Raw genomic sequence first — 18,346 nt, 5'->3', positions numbered from 1 at the left:
ACAAACAGAAAAAATAAAAAATATTGATACAAGACCGAATTAAATTAAACGCTTTTGTTGATTGATTGATTTGATCTGAACAGCTCACACCTGACACCTGTCTTACACTCACACATATTCAAAATGGAGCAGTCTAATATCCTGCGTTGCCATCAATTTTTTGTCCAAAATGGCCAATCAGCGTACAGCATCTTTAAAACGCTTTAAAACGCGGGCCATTTTGGACACAAATTTGATGGAAACGTGGATGTTAGACTGCTCCATTCAAGTAGCCCTATTGTATTAGTATTCAATAATAAATTAAATGGCAATACTTGATAATTTATTACCAAAATGCCTAATTTCCAGTAGCAAAATTTGATACACAACGTTTGATACGTAACAGCTTAGTTTTATACTTTAAGTTCTTCCCGGTTCTTCAAGTATAATATCACTAATTCACTAGTGTGCTTACTGCCGTACTTGCTGCTTAGCGCATGGTGTACACCATGCTTAGCGTGAGACAATTATTGGCCTCATGACTATTTTCAATGGCTAAACGGAAAAAAATAACTCAAAACAAAAGAGGAACGGCTAGCGGAAATATGAAATTTTAAACTTGAAAGAACTTTATTTTTTATTCGCCTTTTTTATTTAAATTTTGGATAATCGAATAAAGAATAAGAATAAAATAAAGCTAACAATTATTCGAGAATAAAGAATAAGAATAAATTGGATAAAAATTTATTCGAAATAAAGAATAAGATTTTATTCGTATTCTTATTCAGAATACGTTTTTTATTCGAAAGAACTTTATTCGGCAGAACACTGCATGAAACATTAAACAAAAAGATATTAAACAAAAATAGTCAAAAATGTTTCATGTCGCCGATGAAGTTGAACCTCAAAGGGACATCGCAATTTTCTCCTCCAACATGAAACCCGTGAAATGGGTAAAATGGTTTTGACCATTGTCAAGCAAATACGAGAATGAACCAGAATAATCAATCTGCACCCATACTTGATCGCCTTTTTTCAAGTTGAGCGTCGACTGGAGTGTCACAGGACTATATTGATTAACGGGGTAGTTACCCTCGTAAACAAAACCCGACCCGATTATATTCCCGTTCAAATAAAGACGAGAAAAAAAATTAACCCAAAACGACGAAGATTTAAGAACCCCAACTGCTGTGAATGAGAAAAAATAAATTCCCGGTCGCGGGGCCGTGAATATCCCCGATGCCAAATTCATGGCGTTTCCCTCGTTCACCAGCGCCACATCGAACGGAAGCGGAGTTGTTGTTTTGTTAAAATCATTATATCTCTGGACGTAGAAATAGACGGGTGCCGATTTGACGTCGGCGTATCCGATCCATTTCTGGAAACCTTTTCATAAAAAATAGATAATAATTGCAAATGAATAATTGGTGAGAATCTAAAAAATTTACCCGCATCGTCCGGTAGTTTAGTGAAGTCGCAGTAAACGGATTCCATTTTCGCCGATCCCATGACGGAATAAAATCCGTTCAGGGTGTGGCCAATTAACCACAAATCTTGGCACGACTTTGGAATCAAACCTAAATTCGCTGTGCAAACGAGTCGGCCGAGGGTGTGGACGCCGGATGAAGTTTCCAGTTGAGTTCGTCCGAAATTCAATCGAGTGATGGGCAGAACATTTTTGTCAGTAATGACACCTGTAAACAAAATTAATTTTATTCATTTTAATTCTATACAAACGTGTGAACCGTAACACACCGTCGTCGACTAATTGAAGTGGTGCAAGAGCATCGCAATTGCATTTCGCCGCAGGATCGATGCAATTTGCATCAATTCCGCACTGGCAGGTGTGAACTCCGTCCGTGTTATTTCCGGCCCAAAAGTATTGTGAATTTTCTTCTCTGTCGTTCCACCAGGAATAGGCGACACCATTTAACTCGAACGGGGCAAAGTTGCAATCGTACTAATAATAGAATTAAGAATTAAAAACGTTGAGAATTAAAATTATGAACTGAAACTGACTCTAATCGACTGATGGCATTCAGTGGATAATTCCATCAAAGCTTTTATTTGTCCGATTGACGAATTGTAGTTGATGGAACGGGAATAACACCCGGCCTCGGCGCATTGACCGACATTTAAAGAAGATTCACTATCGTGTAGAATTGAGGTCGATCCTGTTTTAATGGAAAGAAAATGAATCAGATCATATTTTTCTTTAATAATTGGAAATGTAACTATTAAACCTGATGTCATGTCGCAGTAAACGTAAATTGGGTCATCGCCGACACCTTCTCCGTCCGGATCGATCCAGTGCATTCCGGATGGAAGTGAAGGATCGGCCACATGAAGTTTTTGGCATGTCCTTGGGATTCCGCTCCTTCCAGTTGATCGAATTGCAATTTTATTATTATTTTGAAATAATTTTGAATCAGTGGAAACTTCCAATAAGGAAATTAGAATTCTGTCTTGGTCCTGAATTTTGACTTCCAGTTGGACATTTTTTTCCTCTACTTGTTTTACTCTCAATGCCAAATCTTGTCTTTGTTCATTCTGTCATAGAAAAGTGAAAAATGTTTACCCACAGTGAAACTCTGAATTAAATTAACAACAGTAGACTTACATTTAGTTCAAGTTGCGCCTCCAGTTGTGTCACTTTGTCCTGCAGTTCAATCGTTGTTGATTCAAAGAGTTGTTTCATTTGAATCTATTGACAAATGGAATAAAATCAATAAGATATCAAAAATAACAAATTATTTAATTGTTAACAACAGAAGCATCGCGTGATGAAAAGGAAAATTTTTATTAATTCTCACATAATTTTCCTTTAATTGTAGGAATTCTTCCTCCAATGAAAAGGCAGCGCCAGTCGAACTCGTCGTCCAGCAGATGAAAACCAACAGCAAAACAACTTGGGTGAGTGAAACTACAGAAAAATGTGCCATTCTTTTGTTATTCGAAATTATAATGAGACTGTGTTTTCCAACTGGACGTGCGTTTCAATTTATACAGTTGGACCAGTGGACCTGTTGTTGTTGCGTCCAACTTAAAGGTTACACTTGATATATTGAGAACAACAGGTCTTTGTGTCTGTAAATAAGAAGATAAGTTTTCGATTAGAATTTTTAGATGTCAGACTTTTAATGTCATTGTGTTATTTGTTTTTGTACGTGGCTATGAACACATATCTTCCCTTTTGTTGAACAAGGGGATTAACTTGCGGACTGGCCGAACACAGAAAGAAACAGAAAAACAAAAACAAAAACAAATAGATATCAATTATTGACTCAAATGAACTGCAATAAGTTTAAAGGAAAAAAAGACTCGTAAACAAAAACAGAGCCATAGTGGCCTAGCATCTGTAATTCTGTATGCAGAAGAAATAGGTTGGCGCTCCTTCTGTCCTTTATGTTGTTGTCTGTTGTTGTTTTTGTGTATTTTTGTAAGAAAAGGGAGGGGGGGGGGGGAAGAACGATCACATGTATAAAATTTTGTTTATAAAAATTTTGATTCTTGTTATTTCTTAGTTTGCTTCAAGGCTGGCATTGATGAGAATTCGTTACATCCACTTCAATCCAGTTACACCATTCAAGAGATACCAGACGGCCAAAGTGACACAAACCAAGTTAGTTTGAATAATTTTATTCTCATTCTTTAGTTTTCGGAAAATAAGACGAGTGTTTTCAAACTGGACGTGCGTTTCAATTTATACAGTTGGATCCTTTGTTGCATGTAACTGAAAGGTTACACTTGATAAATTGAGATAAACGGGTTTTTACTTTTTATGTTTATATAATCTCTGTAAATAAGAAGACAAGTTTTCGATTAGAATTTTTAAATGTCAGTCTCATGGTCTGATGTTATTTCTTTTGTACGTTGCTAACTTGCTATAGACAATCTAACGTTTACTAAAGCGGGGATTACTCTGCGGATTACTCTGCGGACATGGTCAAACAGGGAAAAGGGGGGAAATAGTTGATATCAATTACTGACTCAAATTGAACTTATTTTATTTTGCGTTTTTGACGTTTTATAATCGTATTCCAAAAAGAGAACTGACAATTACTGCAGGTGAAGGAAAGTTTAAATTTAATTGAAGTGAAATTATCGATTTACGAGTGCACATTGACGAGTGCTCCCATCGTGATTCGCATTAGCAATCATTTGATTAACTCAATAACAAGTATAATTAAAACTCGTTGTACCATTTTGATGAGCAATAAAATTTCAACTTAATAAATAATTTCTTCCTCTTTTTCGATCCTTTGACAGCAAAGAATTCGCTTGGTTTGCTCTCTGCTCGGCTGTAGGTCCGTGTCATTTGATATTCCCGCCAAGGTTTTACAACATCCCCGAAATTAATTTTTTTTGGCCAAAAAACTTGTGCTGGCCGAAAAGAAAGGATGGTCGAATCATATAAATTTTTATGTGTAATTTGGCCACTGGCCGAAAGATACACATTTTTGTGTAACATATTCGGACAGCGGCCGAATCATACCTGAGCCTGAGCCGAGAGAAATAATTTGTGTTGCATTTGGCCAAATATTTTCTGGCCGAATCGTACTGTATTCGTTAAAAATGGACATTGATAGTGGAGTCAAGATAATTTTTGACCGTGAACAAATTGCAACACGGAAAAATGCCGCCGCATACAGATGGCGTTTTTACGAAACGTGAAACCACGATGTATAATGAGAGGTGGGCAAACTCAGTAGGGCGCCCCCTCTTAAAACTGTGGTGCCAACTTTCTGAAATTGTTTACACTTCGGCCGCTAGGTTCTCTAGTGTTAGTGGCCCTGAGATTTGGCGCGAATGATCAGAAGTAAAGCGTCTGCCATTGTTGATACTAAATTCCATTTCGTTGTTTCAATTCATAATTGTTTTCTTTAACTTAGGGTGATGTGTTTTTGAGAAATCGTGTTGCATCGTGTGTTTTGAGTCGGTTATTGAAAAGGTGTCAAAATTCACCCTCTACTCTGTTTGCTGTGAAACGCATCAACGTGTGACAATTCCATTTCTAGTCTATGAATACATTGTCCTTCGTTTTCGCTTTCAAGCTAAGTGGGAAAAAAATGAGATGGATGTGGCCAAAAAGTCAAGTAAGCAACACAAGTCAAGAAAATTGTCCAAATTGTGAAAAATTATAATTTTTATTGCATTTTGTTTGTTGTTACATTTCAAAAGCGAAAAAAAACAATCAAGAATTAACAATTATTATTTTTCAAATCAATAAATTGTAACTGATGTTACGTTATTACAAACTAGCATGGTCTTAATTTTTTTGTTTCTAAACTAAAACTCCCTTTAACCAAGATGCTTTATCCACAATGGTTAAACTTGGCGCCAGATTTCAGGGCCACTAACACTAGAGAACCTAGCGGCAGAAGTGAGAACAAGTACCGAAAGTTGGCACAGTTATTTCAGGCTGGTCGCGGGGCAATATGTATTGCTTAGTCCACAATCGTGGCTGCACTTTTCCTTATGGCAACAAGCAGTCGAGGTTCCCGGAATGGCCACTAGTGTCACCTTTTTAGGTGAATAATCAACTATCGATTCCTAAGAATCGATAGTAAATAAGTTGTTTTGGTGCAGACAACACGTTTTTTAAACGATGACGTCTTTAGACGAAAGAGCAGTGCAAGAAGCTCTGCAGGCATTAGTTAGTAGTTACGCCTGAAACTTTCGAAGGAATTGCACGATGAAGCTCAACGGGAGAAGCAACGCATAATCGATCAACGAGTAAGAATAAGCCAGGAGAAATCTAGTGCTAGGATTGTGGGTCAACCTGAGCTGGCCTCAGGAGCTAGAGCTATCAAGGAAGGCTCAATTAAGAAGTATCTTAACATGGTCAATGTAAGAAGTGTTGCTTTTGTTCAACTATATTTCTGTTTTAAACAAGCTGTATTTAACTTGGTGTTTTCTTACATGTTTATAGACTTTGGAACGGAATTCCCAAAATCCCAAAAAGGCAAAAAGTCATATGGTGGAAATCCTGGCAATCTCAGACTAAGCGATTAAATAGTCTTCCTGGAAAGCATGTGCAGGTGTCATTGAATAATCATTGCCATTCTATGGTCTTCGATTTGTGTGAAAACACCAAACACTTTTCGTGCAGTGTCAAATGGTGTAAGTTTTATTATGAAGGTGCTGAAATCTCAGGTAGCTAAATTCACTGGTAATCCAGAGACGTAATGTTAAGTTTAAAAAGTTTATTTCAACCAAAATTATATTTTTATAGATACCCAAAGAAGGTGTGTATTGAAAAAGATAAATTTGATCGTCTCAATGAGAAGGGTGTTATCGTGACACAACCACATTTAAATAGTGGTGTATTCCCGTGACACACACTTGGTTCAGGTAAAAGCTACTTTGCTCACCGTATTACATATTTTATTTATATCTTGTCTCTCTTTCCATTTAGAGTTCCATTGATGAAACAAGATGGGCATGTTTGTTCGCTTCTCCGCCCGCTGAATCTTCGTTCGCAAAAGGTTAAGATTTCATGGATGAGTTTTACGGAAAAAAGAAGAAGAACTATCGGACGAATTGTTGTTGGGCGTAGAGGCGTTTGAAGAAGGAGACTTCAGATATGCCACTGAAGCAACTGAAGATGGCGATTCGGACGCCTATAGCCATCAACAAATTACTATTATTTTCTTTTGCAAGTCTGTAGGCTAATGCATGAACCAATTTATTGCATACAAATATTAAACTGAACTCTCCAGTGTTTTTACTTCAAGTTGCTCGAAGGAAGGTTTGAAGTGCCGATAATGACCGACTCGTCGGATGTCTACTGGGGCAGTCTATTTTCGTTCCCTTATGGTTTTGAGTCTAATTCTGGGTTAATAAATGGTGGCAAACCGATAAAAGCATATATCTATAAGAGAACTACATCTCGCCTAAATTTTAATAAATTCCCGCAAGGGATATCTGCCGAAAATGAGGCTCAAAGATGATTTTCTTGGAATTTTAGCCGTCAAGAAGCTGGTTTTTATTTAAATTTAGGGATAAATAGCTAATCAAAAATATTTTTAAAAAGTGAAACAGATAGAGAATAAGAAGGACAACAACATACTGAAAATTGAGAAACTTTCTTTGGTTTTTAAGATACGAATAGGGGTAAAAAACAAAAAATTTAAGAGAGCGCGGAAGAAAAAATTCTTTGGCCGTCGATTACACATGCTTGTGTACATATTAGGCTGATTCAGACTGCATATTTCGATTCAGCGTAAAAAGTTAAGTCTAGGGTGTAATTTTCACTCACATTGGCGGTAGCCTGCGGGAGTTATTAGTTTACGAGCATTTTTTTTTAAGGGAAAAAGCGCAGCAACTCGCATACGTTAACAGGGCGGACTTTTTTCCGAAAAAAGTTTGATCGCAAAAATTAAATCCCGCAGGCTACCGCCAAAATGAAGGAAAATTACGCCCTAGAGTCAACTTTTTAACCTGAATCGGAATATCAGGTCGTAATAAGCCTAAAATGAACACACGTATGGGTAATTAACTGCGAACGAATTTTTATTTTCACGCACGCTTTTATGCGGCTGACCACCAATATGGATGAAAATTACACCTCTATCTCAACTTTTTACGCTGAATCGAAATATGCATTCAGAATCAGCATAATATGTACACACGTATGTGTAATCAACGGGTAAAGAATTTTTACTTCCGCGCGCTCTACGGCTGGCGTTTTTACCCCTATTTGTATCTTATAAGCCAAAGAAAGTTGCCCAATTTTCAGTATGTTGTTGTCCTTCTTATACTCTATCTTTATCACTGATTAAAACTATTTTTGATTAGCTAGTAACCCCTCAATTAAATTAAAATCCAGCTTCTTGGGCTAAAATCCCAAGAAAATAAACTTTAAGCCTCATTTTCGGCAGATTTCCCTGACGGGAATTTATTAAATTTCATGCGAGATGTAGTTCTCATATTGATAGATGCTTCTATGGGTTTCCATATTTTATTTACGCAGAATTACGCTCAAAACCATAAGGGAACGAAAATAGACTACCCTAGTAGACATCCAACGAGTCGGCCATTATCGCACTCCAAAACCTTCCTTCGAGCAAATTGACGTAAAAAACTGGAGAGTTCAGTTAAATATGTGTATGTAATAGATTATTCGTTCATGCATTACAGACTTCCAAAAAAAAATTTAGTAATTTGTTGATGGCTAGGCGTGAGCTCCGACAAAATCTGCCTCATTGGCACATTGTTGCTCGCCACATTCAGCACAAGTGAACTGTGGGAAATGAAGATCAAATCTGCCTGCATGGATAATAAAACAAAAGATAATATTAAAAAAAACATGAAAATAAGCAAAATAAACACATACCGTCTTTTGTAATGATCACTACTCTCTTTTTGTTGAGCGGCAAAACCCACACCCGTCAGATGAGATGCTGTTTAGCATCCACCTCAACCCTTTTCTTGTTTATGTCAAGCTCGCTACTAGATTATTCTCTCTCTGTCTCTCCTGTCAGTAAGAACCTGGTGTGTGGAACTCAGCAACAAGTGAAACTCTTTTATTCAAACTCAACAGGTTATGGGCCCAGGTTTACTGATCTCCGCAAACTAGTAGTTGAACTGTTGTTTTGCCTTCTAGTAGGCTATGTCAAAAGGAGAGAAGAAAATACTTCGCTATTTTCAGGTTTGAACCGTTATTCCAAACAAGGTTTCATTTAATTTGCATAATACTGTTTAAGTGTCAGATAATCTTAATTGCGAAACATTTTGTATTTCACAGCCTTTTAACACAACAAGTTTGTGAGATAAAGTATGGTATCCTTATTTTTGCAGCTACCATTTGCCTGTCGTGAAGAACATGATCAAATGCACTAAGCTCTTATAACTTTATTTTTCTTCTTGACATAATGTTAGGTTTTATAAGTCCATGTCTCAGTACATCATGTGAATATTGTTATTGAGATGGACTATTCCCCTCGACTGTCAAAAGGGCAAGCAGTGAATATGCTTCAAGTACAAGCAAACTTTGTACGGAGTGTAAGATCCTTATCTATCCCCTCTTTTCATTTGTTTTACTTATTACTCTTCTATTCATATCCTTAATTGTTTTCATACAAGTTATATTGTTTATCTTGAAGGCAAAATTATCCTTTTTCTGTGATCGAACAGATATAATTGCCAAGAAAGGTCTGTACTGCAAATAGAAGAAAGCCCTTCTGATTTGTTTTCCCTGTTACTCTGGGAGAGTACATTAAGATTATCAATACCAATTAAATGTTACTTATCGTAGAAATTAGTTTAGATACCAGTAACCACTGAATTCTCTCCAACAGGCTCTAATTATGTGACATCTCATTCAGGTCTGTTGTCCGATGTGTGTTATTTGATGTTGTTTTTCTCTGTGAGACCTGTACTGAGAGGCAGGTAATTTCACCAATTAATTTCATAAAATTTTCTACATTAAGATAAGAAGTTATAGGCTGACACGTAATTGAATGCCAAAAAGGTTTTGTTCATAAATTGTCATGACTAATCATTTTTTAGCTACCTTTCAGTGATTATTTGCTTATGTCTACTACTCATATTGAATCACTGTCTGCTAATACTCACCTATAATTACAGGAATTATTCATATTTTGTTAGTTCTTTAATTCCTGTACCAAACTATTTTATTATGCAACTTTATCTCCTAGTTAATAGTGGTTGTAGATTAATTTTCATTTTTTTTATCTCAAAGGTGTATATATCTTTTCAAGTTCGATGGCCCACTTTCAGATGTTTACTTCACAAACTCTGCATCAAATCCATTGAGGGTCATTCCATGACAAGTCGAATTTTTCCGTCGCAAAAAAAAATAGATTTGCACCATTTTTTTACTGTAGGTTCTTATTGTTATTAAGATTACTTTTGCCAAAGGAAAAATTTTTCTGGTCAGCAGGAGCTGAGGAATAAATCCCCGAAATTTTCCCTTTTTTAATTTTTTAGATGCGTGTTTTTACGATTTATTTAACATTTGGCCTATTCATTTTTTTTTAAGAAAAATGAAAAAATAACGAAAAGAAAGAGAAAAATTTTCTCTTTCTTTTGATTTGTGTCCGGAAAAATAAAAAGGTCTCCCGTCTATCCCAAAAATTGATCCCAAGATTAAAATTTTGATTGAATTTTGACAAAATCTGGCCGCTCGGACGGCCTTCATTTTTTTTTGAGTAATAGAAATGTTTGTGATGAACGACGATAAAAAAAAATCACGCTGTACCCGCTATCAGTTTAAAAGTGACAAATTTTTGAAAACCGTATTTTTTTTTCGTGTTTTCAGCGCGCGCGGAGTTGAAGGGGTGCGCGCGCACCCCTTCAACCGGCGGATAAGGCGCAACCATGGGAGCTACTATGTGGAGAGCTACTGTTCTTAAAAAAAAAAAAAATATTATTCTAAATTTGCCAATTGGCAAGTATATTTGGCGGAAATATTGTCATGATCATTTTTTGGAAGCTTCCTTTGAAGCTTTTTTGAAGAAAAAAGAGAATTTAATGTCATTGTTTGATTGTTTTGTCCCCCGGCGGATAATTGTGTTTTATTCGAGACTATTTATAAACCAACCAAAAATAAAAAAATTATTCCCTTATAACATGTTATCATAAAAATCCAATCTCTGAAACCCACCACATTAAGAAATAGAATTTTAAGCTTCCAAAAAATGAACATGACAATATTTCCGCCAAATATACTTGCCAATTGGCAAATTTAGAATAATATTTGTTTTTGTTTTTTTTAAGAACAGTAGCTCTCCACATAGTAGCTCCCATGGTTGCGCCTTATCCGTCGGTTGAAGGGGTGCGCGCGCACCCCTTCAACTCCGCGCGCGGTGAAAACACGCAAAAAAAATACGGTTTTCAAAAATTTGTCACTTTTAAACTGATAGCGGGTACAGCGTGATTTGTTTTATCGTCGTTCATCACAAACATTTCTATTACTCAAAAAAAATGAAGGCCGTCCGAGCGGCCAGATTTTGTCAAAATTCAATCAAAATTTTAATCTTGGGATCAATTTTTGGGATAGACGGGAGACATTTTTTTTTACCGGACACAAACCAAAAGAAAGAGAAAATTTTTCTCTTTCTTTTCGCTATTTTTTCATTTTTCTTAAAAAAAAATGAATAGGCCAAATGTTAAATAAATCGTAAAAACACGCATCTAAAAAATTAAAAAAAGGGAAAATTTCGGGGATTTATTCCTCAGCTCCTGCTGACCGGAAAAATTTTTCCTTTGGCAAAAGTAATCTTAATAACAATAAGAACCCACAGTAAAAAAATGGTGCAAATCTATTTTTTTTGCGACGGAAAAATTCGACTTGTCATGGAATGACCCTTGACCTGTTTGTGACTAACCTCTCATCTATCTATGTTTTGGGTGTAACAACGCAAAATGGAGCCACGCAAGAAGGAAAAAAAAATCACGAGCAGCCGGACAGCCGTGATTGAATAGTCTGAGGAAAATCTATCAACCAACTGCCACCAATTCTACTATAATTATTGGACGCCATTACGGAACGGAATTGAGAATTGGCTATTGATCGTAACATTTTTCTCAGTCTTCTTTTACTGCTTGTACGACCTTTAACTAATTGCCAATATTGGTGTATCATTATTTATTTGGTTGTTTCAATCAGACATCGGCAAAATGGTGTTTCTAGGCTTATTTAACTTATTTTTTTAATATTTCTCCCCAGCAAGTCTTGTTATTCCTTCTAGAAGAATTCTGATCCTTGACAGTGTGGCGAACCGGCGACTATATTTTACAACTTCTAAGGTTATCATTGTAACACAGTGCCACTTCACGACTGCACGGGATGAAGGCAGCCTGGCGGACCACCACTCCTTCTAGGCCAAAGCTGGATCTATTAGGCTTACATGGTTTTGATGAAGTCTCATTTTAGGGAGAGTACAATCTACGATTTTTTGCTTAACAATTATGCGTTCAAAAGTTCGTTTAATTTTGATCGAGTTTGCTAACCCCAGTGTTAAGTTAAGATAAAGTAAAATGATTCTTCATGCAGTCTTTAAACTGCTCGCAGACTTCATTGCTACAGATCTCCGACTTCAATTTTAGGGAGAGATTTAAATGTAAAAATAGATGTTGGAGATTCCAGAATTCCGAGGGTAAACGTGATTTTACAAATTCAATGGAGTGAATTTTCCGTAATGAAAATTTGCAGTCATGCCGAAACTGAAGCAAGAACTTCTCTCTTGGTCTGTGAACACGAGAAAATCTTTGAGTCTACACATGGACTGTGAGTCCAAATCACAGGTAACTGATTGAATGTGTATGAGAAAATCCTTGAGTCTACACATGGACTGTGATTCCAAATCACAGGTAACTGATTGAATGTGTATGAGAAAATCTTTGAGTCTACACATGGACTGTGATTCCAAATCACAGGTAACTGATTGAATGTGTATGAGAAAACCTCTGAGTCTACACATGGACTGTGACTGAATCACAGGTAACTGATTGAATGTGTACGAGAAAATTATTCATTGTCTACACATGGACTGTGACTGAATCATAGGTAACTGATTGAATGTGTACGAGAAAATTGTTCATTGTCTACACACGGGCTGTGACTCTAGACTCACCGGTAACCGATCAAGTGTGTATGAAAGGAACTAATGGTTTATGTGGGAACAGGCCTAATGTAACTTGCAGACAGCCGAAAAATATGATCACACATGGTTGAGAAACTGTGTAAACGTTTTTTTTTCAAAATGTCGGACCTTCCCCCGAAGTTGATCCCGGCTGACCCAAGTGTCCATCTCGCATCAGACAACGTCTCAAAGGGCGAGGGAGAGAAGACTGCCTTTTCCGTACCCCTACCGTGAAGCAGTCGGCGCCCTCCTCTACGTCGCACTGATGACTAAACCGGACATTGCATAACCCGTCAGACATGACTATGGAATCTGGCTAGGTGGAAGCCAAAGTGGACTCATCGGATATACCGACGCTAACTTCGACGGCGATCGAGATGACTACCGTTCCACCTCTGGAGGTATTTTTCTTTCATGGTGGCCCTGTAGCGTGGTTCAGCAAGAAATAGTCCGATATCGCATAATCGACTTCAAAATTGGAGTGAGAAAATTCACCGACTGAGTAGCAACATCTAAATCCCCTTTTTTCCCCTTTTGAATAAATCCATCTTCCGTTTGTTTGTTTTGAGGGAGAGTGTTGAGCGGCAAAACCCACACCCGTCAGATGAGATGCTGTTTAGCATCCACCTCAACCCTTTTCTTGTTTATGTCAAGCTCGCTACTAGATTATTCTCTCTCTGTCTCTCCTGTCAGTAAGAACCTGGTGTGTGGAACTCAGCAACAAGTGAAACTCTTTTATTCAAACTCAACACTTTTTACCAGCTGTAACTGTATAAGCTATTAAACACTTACACTTCTTGCAATCAAATGAGGCTGAGAAGCAAGGAACTGGGATATCTGCAGATAAATTTTAGAATTACAATGAAATAAACATGATGAATTACTTTTATAATACACACCTTAAGTCACAACATCACCACACGAGATAAATTCTTCTGGCTTGAGAATCATGGAAGTATCTTCATTGTACATGGTACGCAGGTGAAATGGTTCTGATTTGTGAAATAGTTGATCACATTTTTCACATCTCTTCATTCGACAACTGCTACAGCAAATGTAGTGCTGCAAGACTGGATCTTGGCAATCAGCACACCAAGAAGAGCTCTACAAAACGTTGTGAAGAGACGAAAGCTTCAAGAAAATTCTGCTTAACAGATGCCCAGTCTTGGTGGATTTCAATCACTCTGTGAGTCCAGTCTGATTTAGGATTCAAACTTTCTTCGGCTTCCTCTGCAATGTAAGACTCTTGGATTTCAATGAAGTTTACTTTTTCATTAACATGATTATAACGATCTTCAGCAACATTGTCAACTGCTAATGGTATACTAGACTGAGACTCAACTAAAGAGCCGTTCAACGTATTTGGAATATTTACGGTTGAAGTGCATGATGGTTCTGCTGTCACTTCAGTATCACTTTTCTTCTTTTGATTCGAAACTGAAGGAGTGGTTTTTTTCTTTTGATAAAGACCCCGTAATCGCATTCCTGTTCCCGCGGAGGCACTTAATATACGATAAGGCTTTTTTTTTCGTTTAATCTGTCACTTCTTTCTCGTGACCTAAGGAACGATACAAGATCTTTTTGAATTTCTTTGCTCAAAGCCATAGCGTCCAAATTACGTTACGAAAGAAGCAGACAACGTAAATAATAACAAAAAAGACAAGCCCTATCGGCCACTTCGCACACTTCGTACCCTGTTCCGGCCACAAGCAAAAGTGTAGCCGTGATTGTGGACTAAGTAGTACATATGTAGTGAGACCATGTTGAGTTCTTTCCTCTCGGGTTCGCCACGAAACGCCACCTGTATGCGGCGGCTCTTTTATGAACCATAGCGGCAAATAATTTTTTTCTGCGAACTTTCTCATTAAATAACTAAAGAGCTATTAAATATTTTTAAAAACGACTTTTACAGTTAGAAAAATTGATATCTTAACTAAAAATGTACAAAAGATCAAAATTTTAGGACAACTACATGACTAGATATAATGAGTTTACGGAGGGACTATCCGCCATAAGGTCCCTTGTTAACACCTTTTGGTGATTTTATAAAATTTGAGGCATAGTCCCTCATAGTATATTTAATTACTAAAAAATCGATAAAGCTAGAGCATTCAAAATTTGAACCCTGATCAATAAAAAGACGGGAAACATTTATTAGCTGTAAAAAAAAATTTATTTCTATTTCTTAGCACAATTATACCACATTTTCTAATTTTTACATTTTGTTTTATATTTTTTTTATAGTAAAAATAATTATTTTTGAGGAGGGTTTTTACAAGAAATATAAAATCATAGTAAAAACAAAGCTCATGAAAAAAATTCCGTGTTGCAATTTGTTCACGGTAACCCCCCTTTTTTCATATCTCGACTCCACTATGATGCCCAGAAGAAATTGGTGGAAATTTACAGGAATACCAAGAAAGGGGGAGGCCGGTTGAAGTCAGATTATTTAGCTGGATTAAAAGGCTCCCTGGATATTAATTTGCCTGGCCACAGTTCCATTTCTAAAGAAGATTCAGATAAATTTTACCAGGAAACCAAAGATCACGTTGAGTGGAATGGAAAAAAATGGAAAAAAAAAATGAAGAAACCCAAACCCATGCACTTGAGCAAAATCAATCTAGCCAATTTCCGTGACACTCAGTTACTTCAAGACAAAGTAGTGCGCGTAAATTATACAACCGCCAAAATTATCTTTCCCTTCCCCAAATTTTTTTCTGTCATCGGCCGTGACCGTAAGAAGGAAATAATTTAAATGAATTGAAATCAAATTAAAATAGTGGAAAACCTTCACTAAAGTTAAACGAGATGTGTAGACCGGTGTAGACGGCCGGCTAACCGCATCGTTTTCGCCGTTTATTTCAAGCGAAATTTTTAAAATGAAAAATAAAATAAATTTTTATCCCTGAGGGTAGTACTTGTACTACCAGAAGGCATTAAAGTAAATGCGGGTGTGTGTGTGTGGAGGGGGTGTGGGGGAGTGTACGCTGTTCTGGGCCAGGATTCCAGAACCTTTAATTGAGAATCAGAATAAATTTATAGAAATCTAAACCACTGCATCGATTTTCTTCAAACTTTTTGTGTAAACTTACAGTAATTTATCTCAGCGGATAGGTAAGTTTCGATTCATTTGGTAATACTTAATTTTATTTAATTTTATGCGGATTTAGTCATTAGCTTTTTGTGACTTAGGACAACCACAACATCATTTCGACTGTCTGTTTGTTTTGTTTTTGTTGTCTGATTTAAAAGTTACCGAACGTCGTCATCATCAATTCGATTTGATTTACCAGTTACCGAACGTCGTCATCATGTTGACATGGTTAGCTTGAAATTTGTAATTATTAAAGTAATGCATAATTTCAACATTCCTGTTTCGATTCTTAGGCAAAAGACTTACTATGGATTACCTTATTCATGATTGTCATTGTAATTGTTTCGAATAGCTAAATTCTTCATGAAGGGTAAATCAACGCAATATCATTTGTTATTTTGAGTTTTCTTACATATTTTGTTTGCCTAACTAATTTTGTTGTGACGCCCAGGAAAATGACCATAAAATGGGTTTGCTTGATTTTCATCGTAGTGCACTAAACCATGTGCACATTCATCGTAGTGCACTAAACCATTTCTGTGAGTCACTCACTGATATCAATACCATATGATGAGTAGTCATCATGCATGGTAAGCATTGAAATAATTTACCATATTTGTAATGCCCTAATGAGAAATTTTATTTTGACTGTTAGGCTAATGATTAGACGTTAGACATGGATATGTATCGTCCTCACCTAAATTTGGATGTGCACATGTCTGTTTCAGAAAAAAGTTAAGGACAGGAGAAGATGAGCGCATTAGCTCAGGCATACAAGCATGGTGTATTAGTATGGTGGGGGAACTTTGGTTGGAATCGGTTATCTCGAATGAAGCCAGTTCCCGGACAAGAGGCGGAGCTTAGTGCAAAAGTCGAAATTCTTAACAGCCAATTGCAGGGCTGGTCGCACCTTTCTGGTGCCCTCTATGAACCAAGATACTAATTTCTTTTGTAAATTCGTCTGAAAAACAGTATATCTTTTTAAAATTTACGACATTTGATAACATCTGGTTGCCACAATGGTTAGAATCCTGGTCTATGACTCTTGAGGGTCAAGGTTCGATTCCTATCTTCATCACTTTTTCTTTTTTTTTCATATTTTTTTCTATTAATTTTAAAATAATTAAAGCTGGAAAAATAATACTTAATTGCTGTTTTTGACTCTTTTTTTACGATTTTATAGCTTTATAAGTACACAAGTAATGTGCAATCGGACTTAGAAAATTTTCAGACCGTTTATAGCTCATAGTTCACCCAATTGTCCACCAGGTAGCGCTGATCAGGTGCGACCACTGGCTTCAGCCGAGATAGCCGATTCCAACCATAAGTTCCCCCACCATACTAATACACCATGATACAAGTGATTTTATATCTACGTTGATTGCATCTGATGGAAAAATGGAAATTTATTTAACATTTGATTTTAACTTAATAGTCGTATGTGTAATATTTTTCAAATGCAATCATTGATGTCATAAAATCTTCGAGAGCTGTGCCGTATCATGGGACCTGGATACAAGTATTTATTTTCACTAGTAAATATGGTATCAAGCTCTTTCAAAATTTTGTTTTATTGAAATTAAGGACACAAGTATTTTTGTTCTTAAGTAATTATGGACTGTTGTATTTAAAATGTTTAATAATTCCGTCTTTAAGTAATTCATGCAACGTGTATTTAGTCAAATACTCGCTAGTAATTATGGTCACCAGTAATTAAAATTATGTTCACAAATAATAGGTTCTATTAACAATTGTTCGTAAGTCACTAGCAACGACTTAAGTAATTATATTCTTAAGTAATTGTTCTCTTAAGAAATTATTTTCTTAAGTAATTATTCTCACAAGTAACTATTTTCTTAAGTAATTATTCTCTTATGTATTTATACGGTGTAAACACTTTTATTATTTTGTATTTAGAGAATTAAAGTGAAACGTCATTTATTGATTGCGTTATTGCGTAGGTTCAGGAGGTTCAGGTTGCGTAAAAACTTTTACGCGTTTTGCACCGCTTACTTCAAAGCGGCTCCGGTGAACGAATAGGAAATTCTCCTGTCATCGGGATGGCCCTTCATCCGCATCAGGAGACGTCCAAGGGCGAAGCGGAACTTGGTAACAATTCTGCAGTTGCTTGGTTACCTGTCGCCAAATGCCGGACGAGTGGAGCCCAAAGTTGCGACGGCGGACGTCATCACTTACGTTTTCCCCAGTACAACAAGGATCCGCCGTCTTTTGACGGCCCCGACATCACCGTCATGTAAAAATCAATCCATTTTCGGTTATAATTTGGCAAATGTTTGAATTTTTCTATTTTATCAACAGAGTCGTTTTAAGTCTTTTGGGCCTGGTGGTTGTCGCCGCTACGATTCACGACGCTTGGCGAATGTTGATGGATGAACCTTTCGAGTCCCAGAAGGACGGACCGATCGTCAGTTACCTGCACTGCTTCTCGGCGTTAACAAATGGACGCAAATTGCTGTCGATGAAAGTCTCAAAATCTCCGACGAATTTGTCGTGCGTTCACGGCATCCGCGTTCTCTCCACACTGTGGGTGGTCATTGGTCACACTTGGGTTATTGGTCCGGCATCTTTTTCAGTCAATCCAAGCATGGTCAAAGACGTGAGTCGATAGAAATGGATCAAATTGAAATGAATAACCAAAACA

General features: G+C 36.8%; 2 protein-coding genes and 2 long non-coding RNA genes across 4 annotated transcripts in view; 2 read left to right on the top strand and 2 right to left on the bottom strand.

Annotated features, from left to right (window-relative positions):
• LOC124316145 overlaps positions 1-18,346 on the bottom strand; it is a 411,551-nt gene that overhangs the window by 486 nt on the left and 392,719 nt on the right. The gene's annotated exons all lie outside the window — the stretch shown is intronic.
• On the bottom strand, positions 785-3,075 carry LOC124316244. Its single transcript, XM_046782070.1, has 7 exons — positions 2,793-3,075; positions 2,600-2,683; positions 2,223-2,529; positions 1,999-2,153; positions 1,735-1,939; positions 1,428-1,673; positions 785-1,365 (listed from the first exon to the last, which is right to left on the bottom strand). Exons 1-7 carry the CDS (start codon positions 2,919-2,921, stop codon positions 884-886), a joined length of 1,608 nt encoding a protein of 535 aa, XP_046638026.1. The 5' UTR covers positions 2,922-3,075; the 3' UTR covers positions 785-883.
• On the top strand, positions 5,864-6,490 carry LOC124316669. Its single transcript, XR_006911933.1, has 3 exons — positions 5,864-6,135; positions 6,215-6,333; positions 6,400-6,490. It is a non-coding gene; the product is annotated as an uncharacterized LOC124316669 (long non-coding RNA).
• Positions 15,845-16,455, top strand: LOC124316652. Its single transcript, XR_006911915.1, has 4 exons — positions 15,845-15,912; positions 15,978-16,054; positions 16,136-16,274; positions 16,340-16,455. It is a non-coding gene; the product is annotated as an uncharacterized LOC124316652 (long non-coding RNA).

The sequence above is a fragment of the Daphnia pulicaria genome, chromosome 12, assembly GCF_021234035.1.
Source record: "Daphnia pulicaria isolate SC F1-1A chromosome 12, SC_F0-13Bv2, whole genome shotgun sequence".
NCBI classification, from domain to species: domain Eukaryota; kingdom Metazoa; phylum Arthropoda; class Branchiopoda; order Diplostraca; family Daphniidae; genus Daphnia; species Daphnia pulicaria.
This window is presented reverse-complemented; position numbering and strand designations above follow the sequence as displayed.